At 40.2% G+C, this 27077-nt stretch overlaps 1 protein-coding gene across 7 annotated transcripts in view; it reads right to left on the reverse strand.

The window, feature by feature from the left end:
• Positions 1–7061: 7061 nt before the first annotated feature.
• LOC123498112 (meiosis-specific nuclear structural protein 1-like) overlaps positions 7062–27077 on the reverse strand; it is a 90523-nt gene continuing 70507 nt past the window's right edge. For 6 of the 7 annotated variants that reach the window (XM_045245259.1, XM_045245260.1, XM_045245263.1 and 3 more), the window contains exons 6-12: positions 25534–25650; positions 24922–25048; positions 22841–22986; positions 22562–22619; positions 17510–17623; positions 7789–7973; positions 7062–7565 (exon numbers count right to left, since the gene is read on the reverse strand). In XM_045245259.1, the coding sequence (XP_045101194.1) occupies positions 7457–7565; positions 7789–7973; positions 17510–17623; positions 22562–22619; positions 22841–22986; positions 24922–25048; positions 25534–25650 (856 nt within the window). In that variant the 3' untranslated portion in view covers positions 7062–7456. The remainder of the gene's footprint in view (positions 7566–7788; positions 7974–17509; positions 17624–22561; positions 22620–22840; positions 22987–24921; positions 25049–25533; positions 25651–27077) is intronic. The other variant, XM_045245264.1, reaches the window with a different exon arrangement.

The following is a 27077-nucleotide window of genomic DNA, read 5'->3' on the forward strand; positions in this document are numbered from 1 at the left end:
GGCGGGAAGAGGAAGTAAACCGCCTGCCAGATACCTTGGAAGGGCGGAATGACGGCCGACCCAGCTGCCCTGCCTTGTGGATCTCCTCACATTCTTTAGCTACATCAAAGGGAAACAATTCATCTTGGCCCACTTCACATTCCCATTTACACAGGTCAACCATAGCCGAATCCTGGACATGAATCCGGGCAATATCTTTTCTCAGTTGGTTAATATAATTCACTGCTGAAGTAAGAAGACGCAGACAATTGTTAAGTCCATCTAAGTAGCAGTGCAAACTCTTACCTTTCTTTTCCCTAATATCACTTAAACAAACTGCAATAGGGACTAAGGCCTTTGTCAGCAGGCCGTTAGTCTGGAAAAGCTTACTGTCTACAAGCCTCCCATGCAAACTCATGGCCTAAGTTATGGTAGGATTGGTCATAGGCACCGTCAGGTTCAGGACGTTACTCAGGAGCTTGATCAACCCACGACCCACAGGTTGACTTCACACTGTCTGCCTGTGGACGACGACGAAGGCTGGCGTTGAGGATGGTGGCCAAGCGAGCCAACAGAGGCTCACCCTTCTCCTCCTCACCATAGAAGTTGCCAGAGAATTCTTCCAAAGCTTTCATGAAATCCTCGTCCACATTTTCATCGCGGGCAAGCTGGTCCAAATCATCAAGAGGGTCTGGCTGACTGTCCTGAATCTGCCCCTCCTCTTCCTCAGAGGAAGAGAGAGCATGAAACCTGCTGAAGTCGGTACCAGTAACAATCGACTCCACAGGTTGTGCAGGAGCCTCGTCCAGTCTGTCAATAAGGCCAGAAAGGAGGGTAGAGAGTCGGTCCATGGCTGCACTCTCCCCAGACACAGATGGGAGCTCAGCCGACGTGGCAACACGGCTGGGCTCGGCAACAGGTGAGGGCGGGAAAATGCACGGCTGGCAAGGGCTAGAACAATCCTTAGAAGACCGACTCCTTTTCCCCGACGAATCTAAGCCGTCCATTTCCCCACTGCTACGCTTCTTCCCACCCGACGACGAAGAACCAAAACGCCAGGGTGTGGGGCAAGTGGATCCTGGGCCAGACATCATCACACTGCCCAACAAAGGAGACAGAGGGGTCAGGCAAGCACTATATGTTGTCATGGTAGGGCGGCAGGAAGCCAGCCACTGTGCCAAACTGCATAGTATAAAAACATATTGCAGTATAAGAGAAAACCGTAGAACATCGAAGCCACTTTCATCCACAGTCAAAGTAGGACTGAAAAGGAGAAGGCTCACCAAGCAAAGCGCGAGCAGAGTTGATGTGGACTGCGTGGAGGTAGCCAGCAAACTGACGTTGGATAGGTAGCAGGACATCTCATTGGTATCGTCGTGACGTCAGTTAAATATCGTGACGTGAAATGAATAATAGGAAGAGGGAGAGAAGGGACACAAAAGGACACAGATTAAAACTCAGAAAACACAACCACACAAAGAGAAGTGGTGTGTGCAAAGTCTATTCATGACTTTAAGAGAAAATTAGACACTGTGAGATACAGAGACGGGACAGCACAAACATAGGCTCACACACACACACACACACACACCACTTAAAATTCAAAATAAAAAAATGGCAACTCCAAATCCAACCTTGGAGTCCCATTCTTGGGAAGGAACCAGAAATGTCCCCAGGTTGGGCTGCTCTCTCACTGGTGAAACAAAATGTCTTGACACCTCCCTCGACTTTTTCTTCATTAACTTCTGCAACATTCAGTCTTAGATCTAATTTTCAATCTGTAGAACACCACCTCTCCTCTACTAAACCTCATCTTCTTTTCCTCACTAAAACAAAGCTGTCTGAGGCAACTGATAGCAGCCCCTTCTCTGTTCCCTCTTACTTTCTCTATCCCCATTTTTTTTTAAAGCTGGATGTTGCATCTATGTGCGCATCAACTTAACTTGCTCTTGTGCCCACGCTCTCGAATCTTCTGAGCTTTCCACCATCTGGCTTTGACTCAACAGTCATTCTCAAAATTTATCTGTGTTGTCTTTCTCCCCTAACTCCTCTGTCTAATGTAAATTCTTTGACTATTTAACTTCCAAAGTGGAGCACATTCTGTCCTACTATCCTTTGGCAGAGATCTCCATCCTTGAAGATTTCAATGTTCACCACCAGCTTTGGTTTTCCTCTTCCTTCACTGACCATACTGGTGAACTAGCCTTCAACTTTGCTATCCTCCATGACTTAGACCTACTGGTGCAACACCCTTCACGTATTCCTGACCGTCTTAGAGATAAGCCCACCATTCTTGATTTTTTCCTTACCTTTAACCATTAATGTACAATGATCGTTTCGGGACGATTGTAGCATCGCGTGCAGAGAGGATACTTGTAATACTTGTAATATGTGGTTTCTTTTTCTTTTCCTGTTTTGCACATCATTTCATATATCTGAGTTTGCATTTTCTTGACATGGAAGTGCAAAAGTTCCTACTCTTACATCAAATTCAAATGCCTGCAAGAAGAGAGAGAGAGAGAGAGAGAGAGTGTGCTGTGTTATCAGAGCTTGGGGGTATTTCTTAGCGGCAGGTTCTGCCATGGGTTTGCGGGAAAATTTTTTGATATGCAATAACTTTGCTCTCAGAGGTCATAACATGTTGAAAACTACATCATTGTACTCAGAATAACACAAAGAAATATGCTTTTATAAGGAAAAAATATTTTTAGCATTTTTGAGAGGTGTGATTTTTCCCCGTTGTAACAGACAGAAAGTGTTGAAAACTACATTGTTGTACTCAGAATAACACAAAGAAATATGCTTTTATAAGGAAAAAATATTTTCAGCATTTTTGACAGGTGTGATTTTTCCCCGTTGTAACAGACGGAAAGTAAATCAACTCCTCATACTTTAAGGGTTAATCCTTCTGCTTATGCTGTTACTCTGTCTTCTCCATTGGGCTCTTCCAATCACAATTTCATTTCTGTATCTTGTCCTATTTCTCCAATCCCTCCTCAGGATCCCCCAAAGCGTAGGTGCCTCTGGCGTTTTGCCTCTGCCAGTTGTGGGACTTGAGGAAGTATTATGCTGATTTTCACTAGAATGATTACTGTTTCCATGTCAGAGACCCATCTCTGTGTGCTGAACACATAACAGAGGTGATAGTGACTGGCATGGAGGTGTACATTCCTCATTTTTTTCTTAGACCTAAACCTTCTAAATCTTGGTTTAACACAGCCTGTTCTTGTGCTATACATGATAGAGAGATCGCCACAAAAGGTACTTGAGCCTTCCATCTCCTGAATCTCGTGCACTTTATATTTCTGTCCGGAATCATGCCAAGTCTGTTCTTAAATTTGCCAAACACTCCTTCATAAATAGAAAATATCAAAATCTTTCAAACTCCGTGACTTCTAGCATCTGGCCAATAACATCTCCAATAACTTTACTTTTTCATCTTTACCTCCTTTATTTCACCCTGATGGCACCACTGCCATCTCTTCTGAACTCTTCTCTCAAACCTTTGCTAACAACTCCACCTTGGATGATTCTGGGCTTGTTCCTCCCTCTCCTCCTCTGAGTATTTCATGCCTACAATTAAAGTTCTTCATAATGATGTTTTCCATGCCCTCGCTGGCCTAAACCCTCGGAATGCTTATGGTCCTGATGGGGTCCCTCTGATTGTTCTTAATAACTATGCTTCCATGCTTGCACCTTGCTTGGCCAAACTCTTTGAACTATGTCTATCAACTTCTACCTTTCCTTCTTGCTGAAAGTTTGCCTACATTCAGCCTGTTCCTAAAAAGGATGACCATTCTAATCCCTCAAACTACTGTCCTATAGCTTTAATCTCTTTCTTGTCTAAAGGTTTTTAATCTATCCTCAACAGGAAGATTCTTAAACATTTGTCACTTCACAACCTTCTATCTGATCGCCAGTCTGGCTTCCGTCAAGGTCGCTCTACTGGTGATCTTCTGGCGTTCTTCACTGGGTCTTGGTCATCCTCTTTTAGAGATTTCGGTGAAACTTTTGCTGTCGTGTTAGACATATCAAAAGCTTTTGATAGAATCCAGCACAAAGCTTTGATTTCAAATCTGTCCTCCTACAATTTCTATCCTTCTCTGCAACTTTATCTCAAGTTTCCTTTCCAACCGTTCTATTGCAGCCATGGTAGATGACTTCTCGTAAATCTATTAACAGAGGTGTAACACCTGGTAATCATATACGTAATTATAGAATGGTAGTGAGGTTCGCAGGAGTAGTGAAGATCGCGGTCCGTGGTGTTGCAGGGAAGCGGGTCTGCGGGTAGGGGAGGGACTGGAAGCCGGCAGTCTCTCCGTGATATCCCAGCTAGTAAGAATGCCAGAGTTTGGTGAGTGTACCTACAGTTATTGTGCTGTTCGATGGACCTCAAAAGTGCACTTAACATAATTTGTTGTCATAGTGTCATGTGTCATTAGTCATGCCAGTGTTTGCTAGAATGTTATATAATGATGATTATGTTTATTTGACCTTAATAGCTGATGTTGATGTTGATGTTGTTATAGCTAGTTTGATTCGTTATATTGTTTGTTTATTTCATCACTTTCTAGCTTACCTTTTATATTCATAAATAGTAGTACATTTCTTAAGTTACCCTAATGCCTTAACATTAATGTAAAGTATTGAAACTTATTTCTTTGATTTGGTGACATGTGCCTTAGTGATGTTTTGTTGTTCAAGATGTTGGATAAATGATTATTCCTACTCATGATACACACCATATTTGTAGACTTGAAGAAGTATGTAATGGAATTTGTTAAACATTATTTGGCTAATTTAGGAAATATTTGCAGTTGGACCATTCGCCATATGTTCAAGTAAAGCACCCAGAAGAGAATGTGTGTCAATAACCTGGCTTGTACCTTGAAGATATCCCATTAGTATAACACCCAGGAGAGAGTACCTTGAAGATATACCATTAGTCTAACACCCCGGAATCGGTGTTATAAGCGGTGTTCCTCCAGGTTCAGTCCTGTCGCCCACTCTCATTCTATTATTCATTAATGACCTTCTCAACCAAACTTCTTGTCCTATCCACTCCTATGCTGACAATACCATCCTGATTCTTTTCACGTCCTTTCAGACAACCAACCCTTCAGGAAGTCATCGGATCATGCAGGGATGCCACAGAACGCCTGAGTTCTGATCTTTCTAAGTTTTCTGATTGGGGCAGAGAATATTTAGTAGTTTTCAATGCCTCAAAAACTCAATTCTTCCATCTATGAACTCAACACAACCTTCCAGACAACTGTCCCGTCTTCTTCAATGACACTCGACTGTCTCCCTTTTCCACATTGAATAACCTCGGTCTGTCCTTTATTCATAATCTTAACTGGAAACTTTACATCTCATCTCTCGCTAAAACAGCTTCTATGAAGTTAGGCATTCTGTGGCATCTCCGCCAGATTTTCTTGTCCCTCCAACTGCTAACTCTGTACAAGGGCCTTATCCATCCTTGTATGGAGTACTCTTCGTGTGTTTGTGGGATTCCACTCTCACAGCTTTTCGTTTCATGAACTCCTCTGGTCTGACTGACTCTCTTCAGCCTCTTTCTCACTGCCCAAATGTTGCATCACTTTCTATCTTTTATTGCTATTTTCATGCTAACTGTTCTACTGATTTTGCTAACTGCATGCCTCCCCTCCTCCTGCAGCCTCGCTGCACAAGTCTTTCTTCTTCCTCTCATCCCTCTTCTGTCCTACTCTCAAATGCAAATGTTAACCAGTATTCTCAAACATTCATACCTTTCCCTGGTAAACTCTGGAACTCCCTGCCTGCTTCTGTATTTACATCTTCCTTATAACTTGACTTTTTTTAAGATGGAGGTCTTAAGACATCTGTCCCTAAATTTTGAATAACTCATGACATTTAAGAGAACTGGTAACCCAGTGGACCTTTTTTTTCCAATTTTTGTTGCCCTTGGCCAGTTGCCCCTCCTGCATAAAAAAAAAAAATAAATAAATAAATAAATAAAAATGGAGCATCTCTAACAGAGGTCATGTCAAGTAGTGCAGTGATACGCCTATTCTTCTGTATTTTCAGCAATCTTTTCCTCTGTTCTTCTTTGGATAAATCATAAAAATGTGGGGCAGTTCCTTTCCATTGCATAGACTCGCATCCACGAACAATGCAAGAAGTGGGCATTTTTGTAGAGGTCACAGCTCCTAGGATCATGCGCTCACCACCAGAGACTGTATACAACTGACCAAGCATCAGGCCAGAGACCAACCAAACCTTCCAATACATGATGTCAGTACCACCCCCACACATATCAAGCTTATTTTGTGCTTCAGTGCCCCTTAGCCAACACTAGTTGGTATTTATCAACACCCTGCTAGCAACCTTGTTACCATGGCAACAATGTCCCCTATACATTGATGGATACCATTTTGCAGGCAGAAGTTTCTCTGTTCACTTAAGTTTCTTGGATCCTGGCCCAGAGCGTCTCAGTGGGGTTCACCTCCAGATGTAGTGTGGGTGCGCGTGATGTCATGAAGTTGAGTTAACTCACATTAAATTGAATGAATCGCGTTATTACATTGCATCTCCTTAATTTCATCACTCTGGGCAACAGAAAATGGTCCTGGTGCAATATCCAGGCTGGGTAGGGGTAGAAAGATACCTGACTCAGAGATAGCTCTCTCTCTCTCTCTCTCTCTCTCTCTCTCTCTCTCTCTCTCTCTCTCTCTCTCTCTCTCTCTCTCTCTCTCTCTCTCTCTCCCTACTATAGAAATAATGATGATGGTAAGTGATTTTTCATACTAGGTACATAAAATAAGAAATAAACCCATGCAAATTTTAGAGAGGGAATTATAGTCTGCCTTCTACAGGCCATTTTCTGAAGATGACAAATGAGAGAAAATATAAATTTTTATGATAAACTAATCTATTGGTACTATAAAAAAATAAATTATTTTCAGCATGGCACATCAGTACTTATCCTGATATGAGTCATACGCCTTTTTAATAATAATGAAAGTCAAGTATCCCATCGTATTATAAATGACTTACATTCTGTAAGATTTTATACAGTATCCGGGAAAGAAAAACACACCGTCTTAGCAGAAAGCAGCCTTGATGCAATATGAGCGTCATCAAATATGTCATTAGCGTCCCAGTGACGCAAAATTTGAGTTATTGTGTTGAAGGGGTTAAATATCAAGTTACATTAAACTGAAATTGTGTTGTTTAAACTCATGTTAATCTAGAGTTGACAGTACATTTTGCCAGAGGAACAACAGTTTGTGATATATGGTTTCATTTTTCTATGATTATGCATAATTTCTCCATTGCAGATCAACCTATCATTCAATAATCTTTGAAGCCATTTGCCAATAATTTTTATGTCTCTCTATCTTGAAGTGAGTTCACTTAACCTTGTTACACCTATTACTGAAAAATACAGACTAAGGAAGAGTGTATTCTTAATATTCTCAACATTCTTAACCTTGTCTCAGAGGAGCTGCCTGAGCCGAGCATGGAGCTCTGGACTGAAGTATGGCATCAGATGTGGGGCATACTTTAATAGTAACTGCTTTTCTTCTTCCTCCAAAATGCTTTTCCTGTATAAGAGAAATTGTATCACAGTACTCATATATAAAAAATACAGGAGGATGAGAAATATTTCATATTCATGCAATAAAATTACTCAGTATTTTAGCATCAGAGTACTACATCACTTCCTTTACCAAAAAGATCCTAATGAACCTTATATTCTATGCTCATAATTTCTAGAAAATCAGAATGGCATAGAAAATTATCTCTAACACACTGCAGATTTCTAACCTGAGTTGATTATATGCTAATTCCTCTTGGTTGTGTAGTTGGTGTTGGTTCATTAACTTGGCTCTAAGTACTCGCCGCTCCTGTAGGAGATGTTCTACCAACTGACGATGGTCCAACTGCCTTCGTCTGCGGGCTCCTGCCACAAGTTGGTCTAGCTTGGATTCTTCAGCCATCACTTCTAAAAGCTAATGGAAAGGGCAAATTATTTTCTCTGACGTACAACTGTTGCAATGACTTGTCTCAAAATGATTCAACAAATTAGGAAGTTTATATCCACAAACTAGAATACAGTATCTATTTCGTAGATAGAGTGTAGGACAGTGGTAAATTATACAAAAAACACAACAAATCATAGCTGGGTTTAGAGGGGGACACAAGGGAGTTGACACCAATCAAATTTTTTTTCTTACTGTATCTACATATACAAAAAAGCATTATAGATATATTTTAGTTATCCATTGGTGACATCACAGGATTAAGCCCTCTGGGTCTGAATCCACAAGCTAAATTTCTTAAACTGTTTAATGCTGTGAGGTAATGAAATCTAAAACAATCAGGTTGGGTATGAGAATCTTGCAACAAACAAATTTCACATAGCATCAAAATTGCACGATGTACAAGCAAATCCTGACCTTGGGTTATGTGCCTGAAACCAAAGCACTCTTATATGACTAAGGTTCTTTGATAATCCAAAACCATTCTGAGAAACAGCTTCCTCTGGCTGGGCATCAAGTTGGACTTGTCCCAATTGACCTGAATCCCCAGCCGAGTACACAAAAGAAACAAGGCCCTGGTGTTCTCAATGCATGATGCCTCTGAGGGAGCAGATACTAGCCAGTCATCCAGATGGTAGTGCAAAGGAATGAAGTAGCAGTAGACCAATGCTGAAACGAGAGCCAACACTGGTAAAATCCTGAGATGTGGAGGCACAGGGCTTGAAACTGGTAAACCCTGTTTTGCCGTATATAGACGTTCGAGTACTCCACTGTACTCTGTTGGACATGGCTGGTCCATAACTGTGAGTGGCTGTCTAGTGAGGTATACAGTCATACATTGTAATTCAAACATCCTTCAATTTAAATAACTAATTCAAACAGGCTTGGTGAACAAATTTCGTTCTCCAATTTAAATGCAGACATCCCATTTAAACAGACAGTTCCTCTAGTGTTCCTTTTACCCTCTCCCCATCCATTCCCATTTCTCTCTCTCTCTCTCTCTCTCTCTCTCTCTCTCTCTCTCTCTCTCTATATATATATATATATATATATATATATATATATATATATATATATATATATATATATATATATATATATATATATATATATATATATATATATATATATATATATATATATAAATATATATACTGGCAATCCCCAATTAACGAACAATCACACAATGAAATTTCACTACAACAAACATTTCCTTTTACTACCATCTGCTCATATAACAAACACAAAACTCGCTTTAACGAAATTTTATCCAGGTAATTTTTTCCAAGTTTGAAAGCCCCACTGTATCATGTAAGCCGACAGGCTTTTCAATACACCAGCACCTCTTGTGGACAAAATGCGCACCACTCACTCCCCTACCCTTCCTCGCTCTTAGTTTAAAACAATAACAGCATCAGCAGCAGCTCGTTTTCCCTTGCTCAACATGCTACCAAAACGCCCTGCAACCAGCCCTGCAATGTCGCCTAGCATTGCTAAGAAGACCAGTTAGTTTTTACCCTCGAAGTGAAGCTGGAGATTATTCACAGACATGAGAGAGGCGAGAAAACTAATAGCATTGCTCGCCACCATCTTGACTCCATCTACTGTCTCTACTATTTTCAAGTCAGCAGACTCTATTAAAAAGGCTGGTGAGACCGTATCTTCCTTGCAAGCTAAAAAAAAACCACCCAAACTTGTGACTCTGCAATGGATAAAATGGAAAGCCTTGTGGAAATGTGGTACATAAATTTTGTATGCGGTACAATGATGTGTTTTTGTTTACATTCCACAGGTTGCCGGCTAGTGTCTTTCCCACTCCAATCTCCCTCCCTTCATAAATTTAAGATCAACAACATTATAAAGTTACTTACATACATACATTAGTGTACATTATAATGACTTAGTCTTAAATTAAACTGCTTAAATGTTTAACTTCATAATTTTTACTTTAATTAAAAAACCTTTTACTGTACAGGCAACCCCCGCTTAACAAAGGTTCACACAACGAAATTTCGCTACAACAAAGGTTTCATTTTACTACCATCTGCTCATTTGACAAACACCAAACTCGCTTGAATGAAGTTTTATTCAGGTAATTTTTTCCAAGTTTGAAAGCCCCACCATATCACACAAGCTGAGAGGCTTTTGAATATACCAGCGCCTCTCATGGACAACATGCAAACCAGTCACTCCCCCTGTTCAAAACAATAGTAGCATCAGCAGCAGCTCGTCTTCCCTCACTCAACTTACCAACAAAACGCCCTGCAATGTCGCCTAGTGTTGCTAAGAAGACCAGAAAGTCTTTTACTCTCGAAGTGAAGCTGGATATTATTCACAGACACAAGAGGCGAGAAAACTAATAACATTGCTCGCCACCATTTTTTTTATTTACTTATTTATTTATTTTTTTTTATCTTGACTCCATCTACTGTCCCTACTATTTTCAAGTCAGCAGACTCTATTAAGAAGGCTAGTGAGACCATAACTTCCTTGCAAGCTAAAAGAACCACCTGAACTTGTGACTTTACAATGGATAAAATGGAAAGCCTTGTAGAAATGTGGTACATAAGTTTTGTATGTGATACAATGATGCACCCTTTGTTTACAGTCCACAAGTTGCCGGTTAGTGTCTTTCCCGTTTCACTCTCCCTCCCTTCATAAATTTAAGATCATCAACATTATAAAGTTACGTACATACATACATTAGTGTACATTATAATGACTTAAATTAAACTGCCTAAATGTTTTACTTCATAATTTTTACTTTCATTAAACCTTTCACTGTACTATGATGCACTCTCGCTTTGTTTACTCTCAATGGAGGTTCAAGTCAGGAGTTAAACTTGTTATAATCGGTTCGCTTAACGCAATTTCGCTTAATGAAGGGTCTTTTAGGAATGTAACCCTTTCGTTAAGCGGGGTTGCCTGTACTAAGATATACTCTCGCTTTGTTTACTCTCAATGGAAGTTCAAGTCAGCGGTCAAACTTGTTATAATTGGTTTACTTAACAAAAATTCATGCAACGAACGTTATTTTAGGAACGTAAACCGTTTGTTAAGCAGAGATTGCCTGTATGTATATATATATATATATATATATATATATATATATATATATATATATATATATATATATATATATATATATATATCCCTTCCTCCCATTGTACCTTTCCTCTCTCTATTGTCTTGTCTCAAACCTCCCTCACTGTCTCACCTCCCATCCCTCTTACCTGTCAGAAAAAAGGCACAAGGTAGTGATAGTTGCTTTCTCTCCCCCTCATTCATTATCATTTTCACTTCATCCTTTCTTACTCTTTTTCACTTATATAATTCCATTTTCTTTCTCTATCACTCTCAATCTATTTAGCAATTATCACGATTGTTCTTACTTTCACATACACACACATACATGAGAAGCCGCACCGACAGGAAGTGCGCAAGCAGCTCCCAGGGGAAGCACTACAGCAGACGTTGGAACCTGACCTAGACCGTATGTACAAGGAGAAGAGGGGCCATAGGGTTCTCCTTTCTCCAAAATAAACAAGATTTGGGTATCACAAAGAACAGAAAATGGAGGGAGAGACGGAACTGGATGGTGCTGCCAGACGTATGGGATCAAAACAAACGTCATACACCTAACCCTCTGTTATCACGCCATTCCATTATCATGTTTAGGCATTAATGCACACATGAAAATCTGCAAAATTCAGTTTTAGCGCATCTGGAAAGTTGTTATCGTGCACCCGTTGCAGTAGTAATAGAAGTATAGTTTTTTGTTCAATGCCTCAAAAACTCAATTTCTACAACTATCTACTCGACATAACCTTCCAGACAACTATCCTCTCTTCTTCAATAACACTCAACTTCCCCTCTCCTCTACATTAAACACACTCGGTCTATCCTTCACTAAAAATCTAAACTGGAAATTTCACATCTCTACTCTTGCTAAATCAGCTTCCAAGAAGTTAGGTGTCCTATGGCGTCTTCGTCCATTTCTCTCTCCCTCCCAGCTGCTTGCTCTGTACAAGGGCCTTATCCGCCCATGTATGGAGTATGGCTCTCATGTCTGGGGGGGATCCACACACACAGCTTTACTAAACAAGGTGGAATCTAAAGCTTTTCGTCTTATCAACTCTTCTCCTCTAACTGACTGTCTTGATTCTTTAAGTCACCGCCGCAATGTTGCATCTTTATCTGTCTTCTACCGCTGTTTTCATGCTGTCTGCTCTTCTGAACTTGCTAACTGCATGCCTTCCCCCCTCCTGTGGCCTCGCTGCACAAGACTCTCTACTTCTTCTCATCCCTATTCTGTCCATCTTCCTAATGCAAGAGTTAACCAGTATCTTCACTCCTTCATTCCCTACACTGGTAAACTCTGGAACTCTCTACCTGTGTCTGTATTTCCACCTGCCTATGACTTAAACTCTTTCAAAAGAGGAGTGTCAAGACACCTCTTACGTTAACTGGACCCTCCTTTTAGATTTTTTTGTTTTTTCTCTTTCTACTTTCCTCTTAACAGGGCCTGGCAACCAGCGGGATTTTTTTTTTTCCAACACTTTGTTTGCCCTTGGCCAGTGCCCTTGTAATGTAAAAAAAAAAAAAAAAAATAGTAGTGCTACCCATATCCCAACCACACGCCAACGAATGTTTAGATGGGGGAGGAGGAGGAGGAGGAGGAGGAGGATGAAGAGGTGGAGGGGGAGAAAGATGATGATCATGAGAAGGAGGAGGAGCCAGCAGCCAATCATCGTTGTGCATTCACATCACGTGATCTGAATAAGGGAGCTGATTGGTTCTGGTCACTGCTCACCTTCACCACCACCACCATCACCACCCCTCAGTCTCGCACGTGATATTCTACTATTCAGAGCTAGTTTTTTAGGAAAATTTTTTGGGTTGAAGCACCAATTTATTTATTTCCTATTTATTGTTCACTTCCGTTATCGCGTTTTCTGCTATCGCACGGTTTTTTAGGCACCAATTTCATGCAATAACAGAGGGTTAGGTGTATTTTGAAAACCAAAGATTTATCGAAACACCAATTGGCCTAAAGAGACTGAGTGATGATAACACGGACAAAGATTTTTCTGGATTTAAAGAGAAAAGAGGTAATATGAGGAGGCTGATAAACATGGAAAGGGAGATAAGATAGATGAAGGAAGTGATGTGAAGTATGATGGAAAAACAAGATAAGTTGATAAAAGAAAACACTGAACTAAAAGTGAGATTAGAGGAATGTGAGAAAGTAAGAGAAATAAACCAAGAGATGAAGGAGGAGATGCAGGAGATAAAGAAACAAAACGATATACTAACAGCTAAATGTTGTGATTATGAAGAATCCTTAAGGAACCTACAGAAAAAAATATAGGATGGGGAGGATAAAGTAGAGAATGAAACGGATGAAAGCAAATTGGAAGAATTACGAAATGCATGGAAACAGGAACGGGAAGAAGATAAAGTCAAATTTTCAGAGGTAGTAAGGAAGCAAATACAAGAAAAGACAAAAGACATTGTTATACAAGTAATTAAGAAGAAAGAAGATCTAGTGAGGGATACAGTGGATAAGAGGAAATGTATCCTAATTTTTGGGCGGAAGGATAAAAAAAATCCAAATAATTTCGTGAGAGAGAGAGAAGAGAGAGAATTGGCCAAAACTATTATCAAACAGGTCCAAGACAGCAAACTGGAGTTGGACCAGGAAGTGGAGGAAGTGATTAGGTTGGGAAGGTTTAGTGAAGAGGGAAAGAGATCAATGAAAGTGAGAATGAGATCTCAGGTGCCAGTGGGGGAGATTATGACAAGAAAAGGGAAACTGGCTGATGATACTGAATTTAAGGATAGATGAATAAAAGAGATACGAACCTGGAAGAGAGGAAAAAGGAGAAAGTGCTAAGAAATGAAGCTAAGGAAAAAAAAATGAGAAAAGGATGGAGATAGGGGAAAAGAATTTCTACTGGAGGGTTCTAGATATGCGATTGAAGAAGTGGTATCTTTCGAAGAAGGAGGAGGTCATGGAGGAGGCAAGAAATTAAGAGGGACTTATACTAATATCAATGGGTTATTATCCAGTGTGTTGGAGGTTAGAGATTATTTGAAGAAGAAAAAACAGATATAATGTGTATAGTAGAAACAAAATTAAAAGAGGAGTTTAACGTTAGCTTTAAAGAAGAGGGATATAATAGCTGGAAAAGAGACAGGAAGGGAAAAGGGGGAGGAGTGCTAATAATGATTTGTGATAATATATGTGTGGAGGAAGTGCAATATGGTGATGGCATGGCAGAAGTAATGGGAGTAACAATCAAGACAGAGGAATTGAAAAAAAGGAAAATCATAGTTACGTTTGTACCACCTAAGACAAATACAATGGAAACTGAGGAACATAAGGATATGCAAAGAGAGGTGATCAAGTCCCTAGATAATATAAGAGGAGATGGAAAAATACTAATAGTAGGAGACTTTAACTGTAAAAGAGTAAACTGGAGAGAGATGGAAGTAATGGGTAACGCTGGATCATGGAGTGAGGAAGTATTACAGTTGCCTATGGTGAATACACTGGATCAGTGGGTGAAAGAATCAAACTGGTACAGGGGGAAGAAGAACCATTGTTGCTTGACCTAGTATTCACATAGAAGCCAGAGTCCCTTCCCAGTATACAATACCTAAGTCCAATGGAAAGAAGTGATCATGTAACATTAATGTTTGAAATGCAAGAGGACAGGATAAGATGGATTCTATTCAAGTGACGAGTGAGTGCCCTCTACGTCCCATAGCTCAGTCCCCTTCTGCTTCTACTGTATTTGCTTCCCTTTCTGTCCTTTCTTTGGTAGTCTTTTACCCTCAGGGATACCAGTGTCCCTGTTCAAGGCTGACCTAGCTGGTTGGGGTGGGGCTTGCAACCCCTCCTTATAAAAAAAAGTCCACAGCTACTACCAGAGTTAGAGGTAGAGGTTGGGGTCAAGGCTCTAGGCACAGGCAAGCCTCTTACCACAATCCCGATCCAGTTCTGCTGGGGGGTCTGACCGTGCAAGGACCTCGAGTGCCAAGGCACCAGAGGGGCTTGCCTACTTGTATGACGGATGCAGGGGAAAGCTCGCAAGACCCCTGTGTCTTGAGAGGAGCGGAAGGATCCCCTCACCCTATTTTCAACTTTGGGGGTGCTGGTGGGTTGCAGATGTGGCACCTGCCCATCGGACCATTCCTAGGGTAAACCTTTGGAAGGTTCTACGTATAGGCTCTTGGAATGTCCTGAGCCTCTCAGAGGATCACCGACTGCCTCATCTATCGGATGAGCTCAGTAGGCTGAGGGTGGATATGGTAGGACTCTCTGAGACAAGGAGGCCTGGCAGTGGCGAGACCAGTAGCAAGGGTTTTACTTACTATTGGTCCGGCAAGAGCAATGGTCACCATGTCAAGGGGGTAGCCATAGGCGTCTCCAGCTGACTGCAGCCGTCCGTTGTAGAGGTTACTCCAGTTGATGAGCATATAATGCAACTATAAGGCTGAAGCACAGTCTAGGATTCATGTCTGTTGTTCAGTTTACACTCCTACCAAGGTGTGTGAAGCCAAACTCGACTCTGTACTGGACCAGTGTCCCTGTCGTGATGCATTTATTGTCTTGGGCGACTTTAATGCTATCACTGGCACTGAGAGAGCCGGTTGCAAGCTATGTGTTGGTCTCATGGCTCTGGTACCAGGAATGACAACAGCTCTTTCCTTCTGAATCTTGCAAGATCCAGAAGGTTGAGAATTGCAGGTTCTTGGTATCAGAGACCAGTGCTGCACCGCTGGACTTGGTATAGCAATGCCAGAGGGGTAGTGAAGGAGATTGACCACATCCTTGTTACTACTCATTGGAGGATCCTTCAGAAATGCAGGGTTTTTTCGGAGTGCCGAGTTCTTTGCAAGTGATCACAGGCTTGTTGTTGCTACACTCAAGCTGCATGTCAAGTCCAGAAAGCCTCCAAGATATGACCACACTGTGTTTCATCTTGAGAAACTGAAAGACTTGACATGTGCCCAGGAGTATGCAGTGACAGTCTCCAATCAGTTTGGAGTGCTTGACACCATTGAAGACCTGATAGAGCTATGAGATTCCTTCAAACGTGAGACTCTTGAGGCTGCCAAGGAATGTGTTGGGGAGTGCCCAAGGTCACAGAGTGGCTTCGTCTCAGTAGAGACGGTGGACAGTTTTGAGGAGAGTCGCGCTGCCAGACTTTTGCTAGGAACCACGACCAGTACAGGGCTCTGTCACGTAGGACTAGAGCTCTCCTGAGGAGAGACAAGGAGAGGTATGTCAGGAGTCTCGCTGAGGATGTAGTGTCATTTAAATGCTAATGACCTCCGACTTGCCTATCGAGCCCTGAAGAAACTCTGGTCCAAGTCTACATCTCAGGCAAGCGCTATCCGAACTGCAGATGGCTGCCTCGTGTCGGACGCAGATGGGCAAATGGCTCGTTGGGCTGAGTACTATGAGCAGCTGTTCACAGTGGTTCTTCCATACGGACAGCTCCAAACTGCAGGGTTACAGATGCTGGATGCTGATCCACCCATTGATAAAACTGCACCCTCCATTGATGATGTCAAAGAGGCTGTGGCAAAGTTGAGGGGTGGAAAGGCAGCTGGCATCTGTAACATCAGTGCGGAGCACCTCAAAGCGGAGGGTGAGGCCATGATGCGTGGGTTGCATGCTGTCTTGACTGCTGTATGGCATTCATGTACCATTCCCCCTGACTGGAAAAAGGGGTTGGTCATCCCTATCTGGAAGGGGAAAGGGGACCGTCAGGACTGCAACAACTACCACAGTATAACACTGCTTATCATACCAGGCAAGGTGCTTGTCCATTTGCTGTTGATACGCATCCACAGTCACCTGCTGAAACACCAGAGACCTGAACAGTCTGGGTTCACGCCCAGTAAGTCAACAACTGACCGGATCCTAGCACTTCGCATACTGGTGGAGTGCTGACATGAGTTTCGACAGGGGATGCTCGCACCCTATGTCGATCTCAAGAAGGCGTTTGACTCAGTGTATTGAGAGACACTCTGGGATCTTCTGCGCCTCCGTGGGATTCCTGCAAGGATTACTGGTCTATTAACTGGCCTCTACTCTGGGATCTGTGAGTGCTGTGAATTGTGGAGGGGCCATGTCCAGCTTCTTCCCTGTGAATACGGGAGTGAGGCAGGGATGTGTGCTTGCTCCACTTTTCAACATTTGCATGGACTGGGTACTAAGCAGAGTTGTAGACCAAAGTCATTGTGGAGCATCTGTCGGCAATACTGAGATTACAGATCTTGTTTTTGCCGATGATGCAGTAATCTTTGCTGAGTCACTGGAGGTTCTGGTAATGGCTCTAGAGGCACTGCATGAGGAGGCAAAGCTCCTGGGACTCCAGGTTTCCTGGCTGAAGACCAAGGTTCATGTGTTTGGAGGCTTACTAGATGAAACAGTACAGTCTGTCCATGCGTGTGACGAGGACGTTGAGATCTCTGAAAGTTTCACATACCTTGGTAGTGTAGTGCATAACAATGGTGTGTTGAGCCAGGAAGTTGTACAGCAGATTGGCCTGGCTCATGACGTTATGGACTTGCTCAGCACAAGTATTTGGCGTTGTCAGTACCTGTGCAGATGGACAAAGATTTGGATCCTCAAGTCGCTGGTGATCCCTGTCTTACTCTATGGTTGTGAGACATGGACACTGAACACCGATCTGAAGAGGTGAATTGATGTCTTTGGTACCAGATGGCTTCACAAGATCATGGGGTACTGCTGTTATGACTTTGTGTCAAATCAGTGATTGCACCGTGAGACTGATTAAAGGCTGATTACCAGCATAATCCGTCAACGCCAACTGCGACTATATGGACATATGGCACACTACCCAGAAACCGATCCTGCATATTGGGTTGTCTCTGCAAGGGATAACCCAGCATGGAGGAGAACAAGGGGACATCCACAAAACTCATGGCTGCGTCAAGTCAATGCCTCCTGCTGGGAGTTACTTGGTATGGGAAGGGAGCCTGCATGGAGACTCGCAAGACGTGACTGCCTGGAGTGGCACCATAGGGTAGGTGAGGCGACGTGCCCCCGTGGCATATGCCCCCCATGATTGATTGATTGAATACAAAAAAAGAAATCAAATTATGCAAGAGCAGATTTTGCAAAGTTAAGAAAATTTTTTGCTGATATTGAATGGAGGAACATTATGAATGAAAGAACAATACAGGATGAATATGAAATATGTATTCCTACAGAAATATAATGAAGGAGTGAAGAAATATGTACCTATCTAAAGAGTAAAGAAAAGTATACAAGCTTGGTACAATGCCAGATGTATAGAAGCTAAAAGGAAAAAAGATAAAGGTTGGGAGAAACTCAAAATGCAGAAAAAAAAAAAACAGCAGTATAAGGATGTGAGAAATTAATATATTAGAGTAAGGAGAGGGTAAGAAAGAAACTTTGAGAAAAATGTGATGCAAAAAAGCAAAGATGAACCCAAACTTTTCTAGAAATTTAGAAATGATAAGATGAAGAATAAGGAAACAATAGAAGAAAATAATTAAAGGAGGGAAGACATACCAGAAAGCAAAGGAAATGAGTGAAATAATGAATGAAAGTTTCAAAACTGTGTTCACTGAAGAAGAGAAATTTACAGAACCAAATAGGACATTGCATTGCCAAGGATTGCAGGAAATCATAGTGCACAAAGAAGATATTGGAAGACTAGTAGATAACATAACATAACATACATAACATAAATAATAGGATAACAAAGGGCCACCAGGGCCCATCTAGGTTATCCTGTATCAGTCGCACAGCGACCTCGTCATCAGTACTTAAAGATACACTTACAAGTACACAATACATTATATACTAATTCTAAATATTTGGCCCATTAACAGGGCTAAGTCCTGCAGTGAAATCCTCTACAATTTGTGGTCCCCATACATGGGGATCATGTCTTATTTAACTATAGTAAATTTCTTATAAAAACTATCATGCAGTGCTATACATAATTATAAATCTAATAAATTTAAGTGCTTATCTAATCTGTTTTAAACATTGTCAAACTAGTGCTATTTACAACCATCTCTGGCAATGCATTCCAGAAGTCTACCACCCTATGACTAAAGAAATATTTTCTTATATCTAACCTGCAGCCTTGCTTTCTAATCTTCCTGCCATGATTTCTAGTCCTATTTCCCTCCTCTAAGGTAAAGAAAGATCTCACATCTATGTAGTTTGTATTTGAGAACATTTTAAATAACTCTATCATATCCCCTCTTATACATCTCCTCTCAAATGAAAACATGTTTAATTCCTTTAATCTATCTCTATACTCCAGGTGCTTTAATGCTGGTATCATCCTAGTTGCTCTTCTCTGAACTGCTTCTAACATGTTGATATCCTGCCTATAGTGGGGTGACCAGGCCTGTATGCAATACTCTAAATGGGGCCTAACATAGGAATTATATAAGCTATGCACCACTTCCTTACTTTTATAACTAACATTTCTATTTATAAAACCCAGGATCCTATTTGCCCTATTTCTTGCTTCTAAACATTGCTTTGAAAATTTCATAGTCCTGTCTATCACTACTCCTAAATCCTTTCCTTCCTCTACTGCCTCTAGCCAACATCCCTCCATCTCATAGTTAAAGTTTGTGTTGTCTTTACCTAGATAATTTGGATGTCAGAAAAGCAATGGGGCCAGATAGTGTATCAGGCTGGGCATCAAAGGAATGTAAAGAGCAGCTGTTAGATCCAATTTGAGAAATGGTTTCAACTTTATTAAAAGAAGGGAGAGTACTACTGGAATGGAAGAGAGCCAACATAATCTCAATATTCAAAGGAGGAAAGTCAACTGAGCCATTAAATTACAGACTGGTGTTGTGGGGAAGATATGTGAAATTGTTATCAAAGAAAAATGAGTTAAATATCTGGAAAAAGAACAGGTTATATTGAACAAACAATCTAGGTTCAGGACAGGAAGGTCATGTGTGTTGAACTTATTAAGTTTCTACTCAAAAGTAACAGAAGGACTGGAAAGCAGAGGTAGATGCGTGGACATAGTATACCTGGACATAAAAAAGGCTTTTGATAAAGTCCATCATGACAGACTACTTTGGAAGTTAGAGAGCATAGGACTGTGAGGAACTTTGTTAGATTGGAAAAGAGATTACTTGGAGGACAGAGAGATACATATTCATCTTGGGGTAAAGTGACAAATGGAGTGCCACAAGGATCAGTGTTAGCCCCCATTATGTTCCAGGTATATGTAAATGACATACAAAAAGGAGTAACCAGTTATAATAATTTGTTTACTAATGATGCAAAATTGCTAAGAGTAATCAAAATCCAAGAGGACTGTTTGCTGCTGCAGGTAGATATAAAAAAAATTTATGAGTGGAGTAAGAAGTGGAAGTTAGAGTTCATTACCAAGAAATGTCACATAATTGAATTTGGAAAGAGTAAGAGAAGACCGGTATGGAACAGTGGTGGCGTAGTGGATAAGGTAGTGAGCGTGGGTTCGGGCAGACATCCACGCATAGGTTCGAATCTCACCACATACTGCTTTGTAGCTATGCCATTTGTCAAGTGGTTTAAAGTTACCTACATGTCACCACAAGGTTCTAGGTGATTACACCAAAGATGCACTTTTTAAAATTATTTTTTTTATTTATACCATGTGGGCTTTTCACGGAATTTATGCGCTAAAGGGGATACTGTTAGGGTACCTCCTATCTCAAAGCCCATCTGCTAGGAAACCATTGCCCCGAATGAGGAAGCCCAGCCTACACTCGGACTGTGGACAGGATTCGAACCCATGCGCTTGGATACCCCTCGGACCCCAAAGTGCGCATGGTTCCACTGTACCACGGTGGCCCCTTGGTGGTGATATGGGCTCTAATATAGCTACCACTATAAATAAAACTGCCTGTGCCAATAATGGGCAAAAGCTGAACAGTGCTTCCCACATATACTCTTCTGCTATAGGCCATAAAATGGGGGAAAAAAAAAAAAAAGTAAATAAAAAAAAATCTGATGGGAGAGGAAAAAATAACGAAGACTAAAAGAGGAAAAAGATCTGGGAGTGATTATACAGGAAAATCTGAACCCAAAAAAACACATAAGTAAGATATTTGCATTATCATATAAATGTTGACTAATATTAGAGTGGCATTTCAATAGTACATGGAAAAAGATATGATGAAAAGATTATTACGAGCATGATATGTCCAAAGTTGGAGTATGCAACAGTGATGTGGTCACCGAGCTTGAAAAAAGATATAAGAAGATTAGAATGGATACAGAAGATAACTAACATATGAGGAAAGGCTGAAGGAAATGGGACTACCAACCTTACAAGATAGAAGATAATGAGGAGGCCTAATAACTATGTATAAAATAGTAATTAGCATTTAAAAGATAGACAAGCAAGACCTGGTGTTGGTGACAGAAGAAGCTGGAAGGACAAGAGGACATGTAAAGAAGATTAGAATGAGGCAGGATATTGGAAAATACAGTTTTTCACATAGAATGGTGGAAAAGTGGAATGCATTGAGTGATGAAGTTGTTACAGCACATAATGTGCATAACTCTAAAGAGAAATTGGATAAATGGAGATAAGGAGATAGGATACTATGAGCCTTGCTCAAACCCTGTACAATACAACTAGGTAAATACACGAGAGAGAGAGAGAGAGAGAGAGAGAGAGAGAGAGAGAGAGAGAGAGAGAGAGAGAGAGAGAGAGAGAGAGAGAGAGAGAGAGAGAGAGAGAGAGAGAGAGAGAGAGAGAGAGAGAGAGAGAGAGAGAGAGAGAGAGAGAGAGAGAGAGAGAGAGAGAGAGAGAGAGAGAGAGAGAGAGAGAGAGTGGGGGGGGGATTTCCATGCTTAACAAAAAATTATGTACACTAGAACTGTTTTAAAAAACACATACAGCATAAACTTTCAATGACTCATCGTTTTGAGATAGGTGTTTATTTACACTGGTAGTATTTTCTGTAAAATTGAGGCCATTGTTCTAGTATCTGATGTAATGAACTACCTACTTTTTTTTTCTTTAGGATGATTCAAGTCTTGTCTTATGTGTTCATGCCTGCACTAGGCTAAAAGGAGCTTTGCCAAGGGAAAGCTGACCCAAGTGTAGTGGCAGCTATGAAGATGGCTGAATTTGGCCATCATTACTTGGTTTTGTTCTCCGTCTTCTTCAGAGTAACTATCTACATCTTATCTTTGTGGTTTCTATTACAAGCCACAAAATCGAAGGGTAATTTCATAAATTCAATGATGGTTGTGTACAGCAAGAATAACAGACAACCTTGGTGAATGCTCATGAGCTGTTAATCTGCTACATAGCTCCAGGCTGCGGAACATTAATTCTGCCATGATACAGAGACTTAATTGACATTATTCATTGCATTAATGAATAGAATACCACAATTTCTCAAGGCTTTCACTAGAGTGTTAAATACAGAACTGTGCACTCTAATACCTAACTTCTCTCTAAGCTACATTTGCTAAAAAAAAATAGAGAATGCAAGTAATACATAATTACCAATTTCCTGTACTCATCATCCTTTTTTTGTTCTTTAGCTTCCTGTTCCTTTTTGTACCTGAAAAGATGCATCGTACATAAAAATTTGCATAAAAATGCTAGAATATAAATTCAAAATTTTGTATATAAACACATCCAGAGAGAGAGAGAGAGAGAGAGAGAGAGAGAGAGAGAGAGAGAGAGAGAGAGAGAGAGAGAGAGAGAGAGGTGCTGCACTGAGATCAAATGTATAAGGATGGATAGTTTTAAAGGGTATAGAAAAGTTTATATTGTACATACTTCACTTGGTCATCCAGCCCTCTAATAAGGCTAAGTCTCGCTTCTTCTCTATGTTTCTCCTTCTCTTCAGTAAATTTCTTTTCTTGGGCACTTTTTTGTAGTATTTCCAGTTCAAGTCTTGTATCCTGGATCACATCTTTTTCCATCTATAAAATAATAATAATGATAAATTACTAGGATCAAGCTATAGTAGTACATTCACCTCAACAATGATCTAGAACCTAAGCTAGACTTGTGGAATAGCTGGGTCACTCACATGCAATGTTGTTGGCATTCACAAATGCTTTCATGATGTATGCCTCTGTATCATCCATTTCATTTCTTCTTCAGTGCAAAATAGACCACTTTTATTTATACCATTAGACATAGCAATAATTGTAGAACCAAAATATGTTTATCAAATGTGTGAGACAAGAACTAAAGATGTTATTTTGAGTTGGAGAGAAAGAACAGAAGCATAATCTTTATATGTACAACTCCTTTTTTTTTATTTCTACTATTTCCTGTATTCATGAAATGATTTTCTAATGAAGCCATCTCACCGTTGTTCTGACCTGAATCTTGCCCTTTCTCTGTAACTGCCTCATCTGAACTAGTTCTCCACAGACTTTCATTCTCACAGTCTGTTACAGAGCTTTACTCCACACTCACAAGGGTCTGTCACCTCTTGCAGTCTACTATATCAGCTGTAACCAAGGCTCCCTTCTATAACACCTTGAGGTGGCTACCCTGTTTATCCCACCAACAGGGAAAGAATCTAATCTCAAGAAACAACCTTAGCTGGAAAGGAACAATCAACTACATTCTAGGAGGACAAACCACTCATATTTTTGAGGTTTATAATATGATGTCAACTATCGCCCTTTTGTGAACAACAAAAAGACAAACCACCCATGTTAACATCATTTACAAACCTCTAACTAAGCAGTGGTATTTACTTTCTTCCAGACAACAAGGCCAGCACTCTAAAACTGCTGGAATTGGGAAGACAACAAACACCACTACCCAACTTACTATTAATAATAACCTCTGGCCCCCAAGCTTATCCAAGCTTCAAGATTTAAGATATCCAACACTCTACCCTGTTCAGCTGAATGCTCACCTCACCACACAAAGACCACAGGTTGACCATATGTGCACACAGCCTGGTGTGGTTTTACTTCATGTCACAGAGTTCCAGCTTCTATCTCCTTATAACAGGGCAAAATTTGGGTCCTGTGGTCTGAAAGGGCTCCTCACAATACTTGGCAGAGAACTACTGCCTCACAATCAAACCTCTATTAATAATTACTCTACTTGGTCCTATTCTGGGTATCACACACTCTCCCTCTCAAACAATTCTGGGAGTGAGGGGGAGGTGCTCTCCCACTCTCTCTTGGTGGCCAGGGAGGGGAAGAGAGGGAGCAGGACACATCCCAACCCCTGCTCCACTCACCTGTCTGTACTCAACAAAAATACAAAGAACAAACACCTTACCACCTTCCTCATGGGCACACTAACATATATATTGGACAACACAAACTACACTGAGCTTTTGCCCCACCATCCTGTAACATGGTGCATGTCTCAAAATGAAAAAAAAAGGTTACAGGAGAAATGACAACTCTCGGCACAGTAATCTCTTAGCAAGCACAAGTTAACTAGGCATCTTGCCTCCCTGCACTCAGCAACATTTGTTGCTTAGATCTAATTTTCAATAAGTAGAACATCACCTCTCCTCTACTACTAATATCCATCCATGGCTTGGTGGAGGCAGAGCTATCCAGTGATTGAGATAATCAACACAAAACTATATAACAATATTTATATACCTTGTTATAAAAGTGTACAACAAGTAATTATAAAATATATTTTCTTCTATATAGTTAAGTTTGTTTCATATCCTGTAACTCATACCCTTCAACATAAAGTCAACTGATGCAATCCTCCAGACTTTGTATGTACTGTACAGTTTAGTTCAGTAATGTTTAATTTACAAGAGTTTTATGTAACCCTTGCATAATTCAAGAAATCCCTGTACCCTAAACTCATGGAACAACCTGTTTGTATAGTATCAATTATACTTTTCTCATCTTACTCACTTGCTGCTTTTCCAACTTATGGATGAGAGCCACTTCCTGTTGCTGGTGCTGCAGCCTTTGCATCTCTGCTTTCTGTCGTTCCATTTCTTTTTGGAGTTCTATTCTCAGGTTATATTCTTCTGCACACCTGTGGTTTTTTTTTTTATTTTCATTTATTGACTTGTAAACTGGTCTAATAAAAAACTCAAATAATTTCAACAAGTGATGCTTTACATGAATCAGACTACATCTCTAGAGAAAGAGAGTGAACTACATATTTATTACCAAGTATGACAGAAAGGATATCAAACTTTAAAGTCAGAAAGAGCAAAACATTTGTGAAGGCAATCTTTTCACAATCAGGGAAGAAAAGAAGTGATGACCATGTTGAATTTATGCAAAACTTAACAAAAAAAAACATGGATGAGTGTAAAGAGTTAATCTCAATCAGTAGAAAATCAGTAGGGAGAGAAGATTCAACTTCTATAGATTGTGGAAACAAATAGGAAGCAGCACTGCACTGCAGTCAGTGAAGTATGAAAGCCTAAAGTTTAGTTTCAGAAATGAACTCAATTTCAAAAATGTTAATACTATACCAAAACTAACAAGAAAATAAGTTTTTATATACTGAACCTTGAAATATTTCTATCTTGTAATTTGTCTTCCTCCTCAAGAAGTTTCCTTAGTTCAGTCTGCTTCTGAAGGGCAAGTCGAGTATTTTCTTGGGATGCCTGTCTCTTCTCCCACTGCCTGAGTGAGCAATAAAGTTAGAAAACTGCTGAATCCTAATATTAGATGTAGTACAAAGGGATACATTTACAATGGCATACACTCTGACTTACAACTATAGTGCTAGCTGATTAAAAAACAACATGCAACCTACTTGTCACCTGAGTGAGTACAAAATTGACTTGTTTGAATTTCTTGGTACATTTGCTAACGCTAAAAACTACACTATGCTATGTAGGTAAACAACATTGTTTATGAGCATTTCACTGCATTTCCAAGTGATGCATTTTTTTTTTTTTTTTTTTTTTTTTACAAAAATATCTTTAAAAAATTTGGGGGAGTTTTGAGAGTAGTCTTGCCATCAGATTTTTTTTTTTTTTTTTTTTTTTTTTGCTTCTGATGGCAATTTTGCAACAAATCTTTGTTATAAGTCAAGTATCTACACCAACCTATAAGCTACACTCTAAAACAATACAAGATACAAGTTAGCTCATATAAAGCAAACTTCTTAATGAAACAAAGTCAAGATGAGACCTAGTTGAATTATGCCAGGTTTTTAATTAATGTAATGAGTGTCCTACATCACCAACAGCTACCAAAATATGTTGCTCAAACTGAGTTTGTTCTCATGAATCTACAGAATATGACAATAAAAAAAAAAAAAAAAAAAAAAAAAATGCCTCTATGGAATGTATTTCAACAGAATTTTCAATTTTCAATATTTCATTAAGAAATAAGAAGACTGCACAAGGTCGGCTGGCCAACAAAAGCTAACTCTTGAGCTTTATCTAACTTCTAGAAACTATCTAATGTTTGTAAATTACTATATCCTTACTATGTCTGTCCTACTCACCATCCTTCCTTGCTTACACTTTTGCCTATTTTCAATCATCCTATAAGATCTTACAGCATAACTTAAGGTAGCATAGCATACATATATATAGCCATAAAATCATATTTAGTATTCTTTATACCATTACTTTTCTACCCATGGATTTAGGTTTATAAAAATTAGCAAGGCTGGTGAAGATTATATTATTAGTATGTATATAAGAGAGAGAGAGAGAGAGAGAGAGAGAGAGAGAGAGAGAGAGAGAGAGAGAGAGAGAGAGAGAGAGAGAGAGAGAGAGAGAGAGAGAGAGAGAGAGAGAGAGAGAGAGAGAGAGAGAGAGAGAGCGCAGGGTGGGGTGATTTACCTAGTTGTATATTACAGGGTTCAAGTGGGGCTCATAGAGACCTGCCTTTGTATCTAATGTTATCCAACTTTTCCTTAAATTTATGCACACTTTCTACTGCTACAATCTCATCATTCAAACAGTTCCAGATGTCCACCATCCTATATGAAAAACTAAACTTTATAATATTTCTCAGACATTGACATTTTCTGATCTTAGAGTGTCCTCTTGTCCATCTATTTCTACCTTCAATCAGTGACACAAGGTCTTGTT

Source organism: Portunus trituberculatus, chromosome 47 (assembly GCF_017591435.1).
Source record: "Portunus trituberculatus isolate SZX2019 chromosome 47, ASM1759143v1, whole genome shotgun sequence".
NCBI classification, from domain to species: Eukaryota; Metazoa; Arthropoda; class Malacostraca; order Decapoda; family Portunidae; genus Portunus; species Portunus trituberculatus.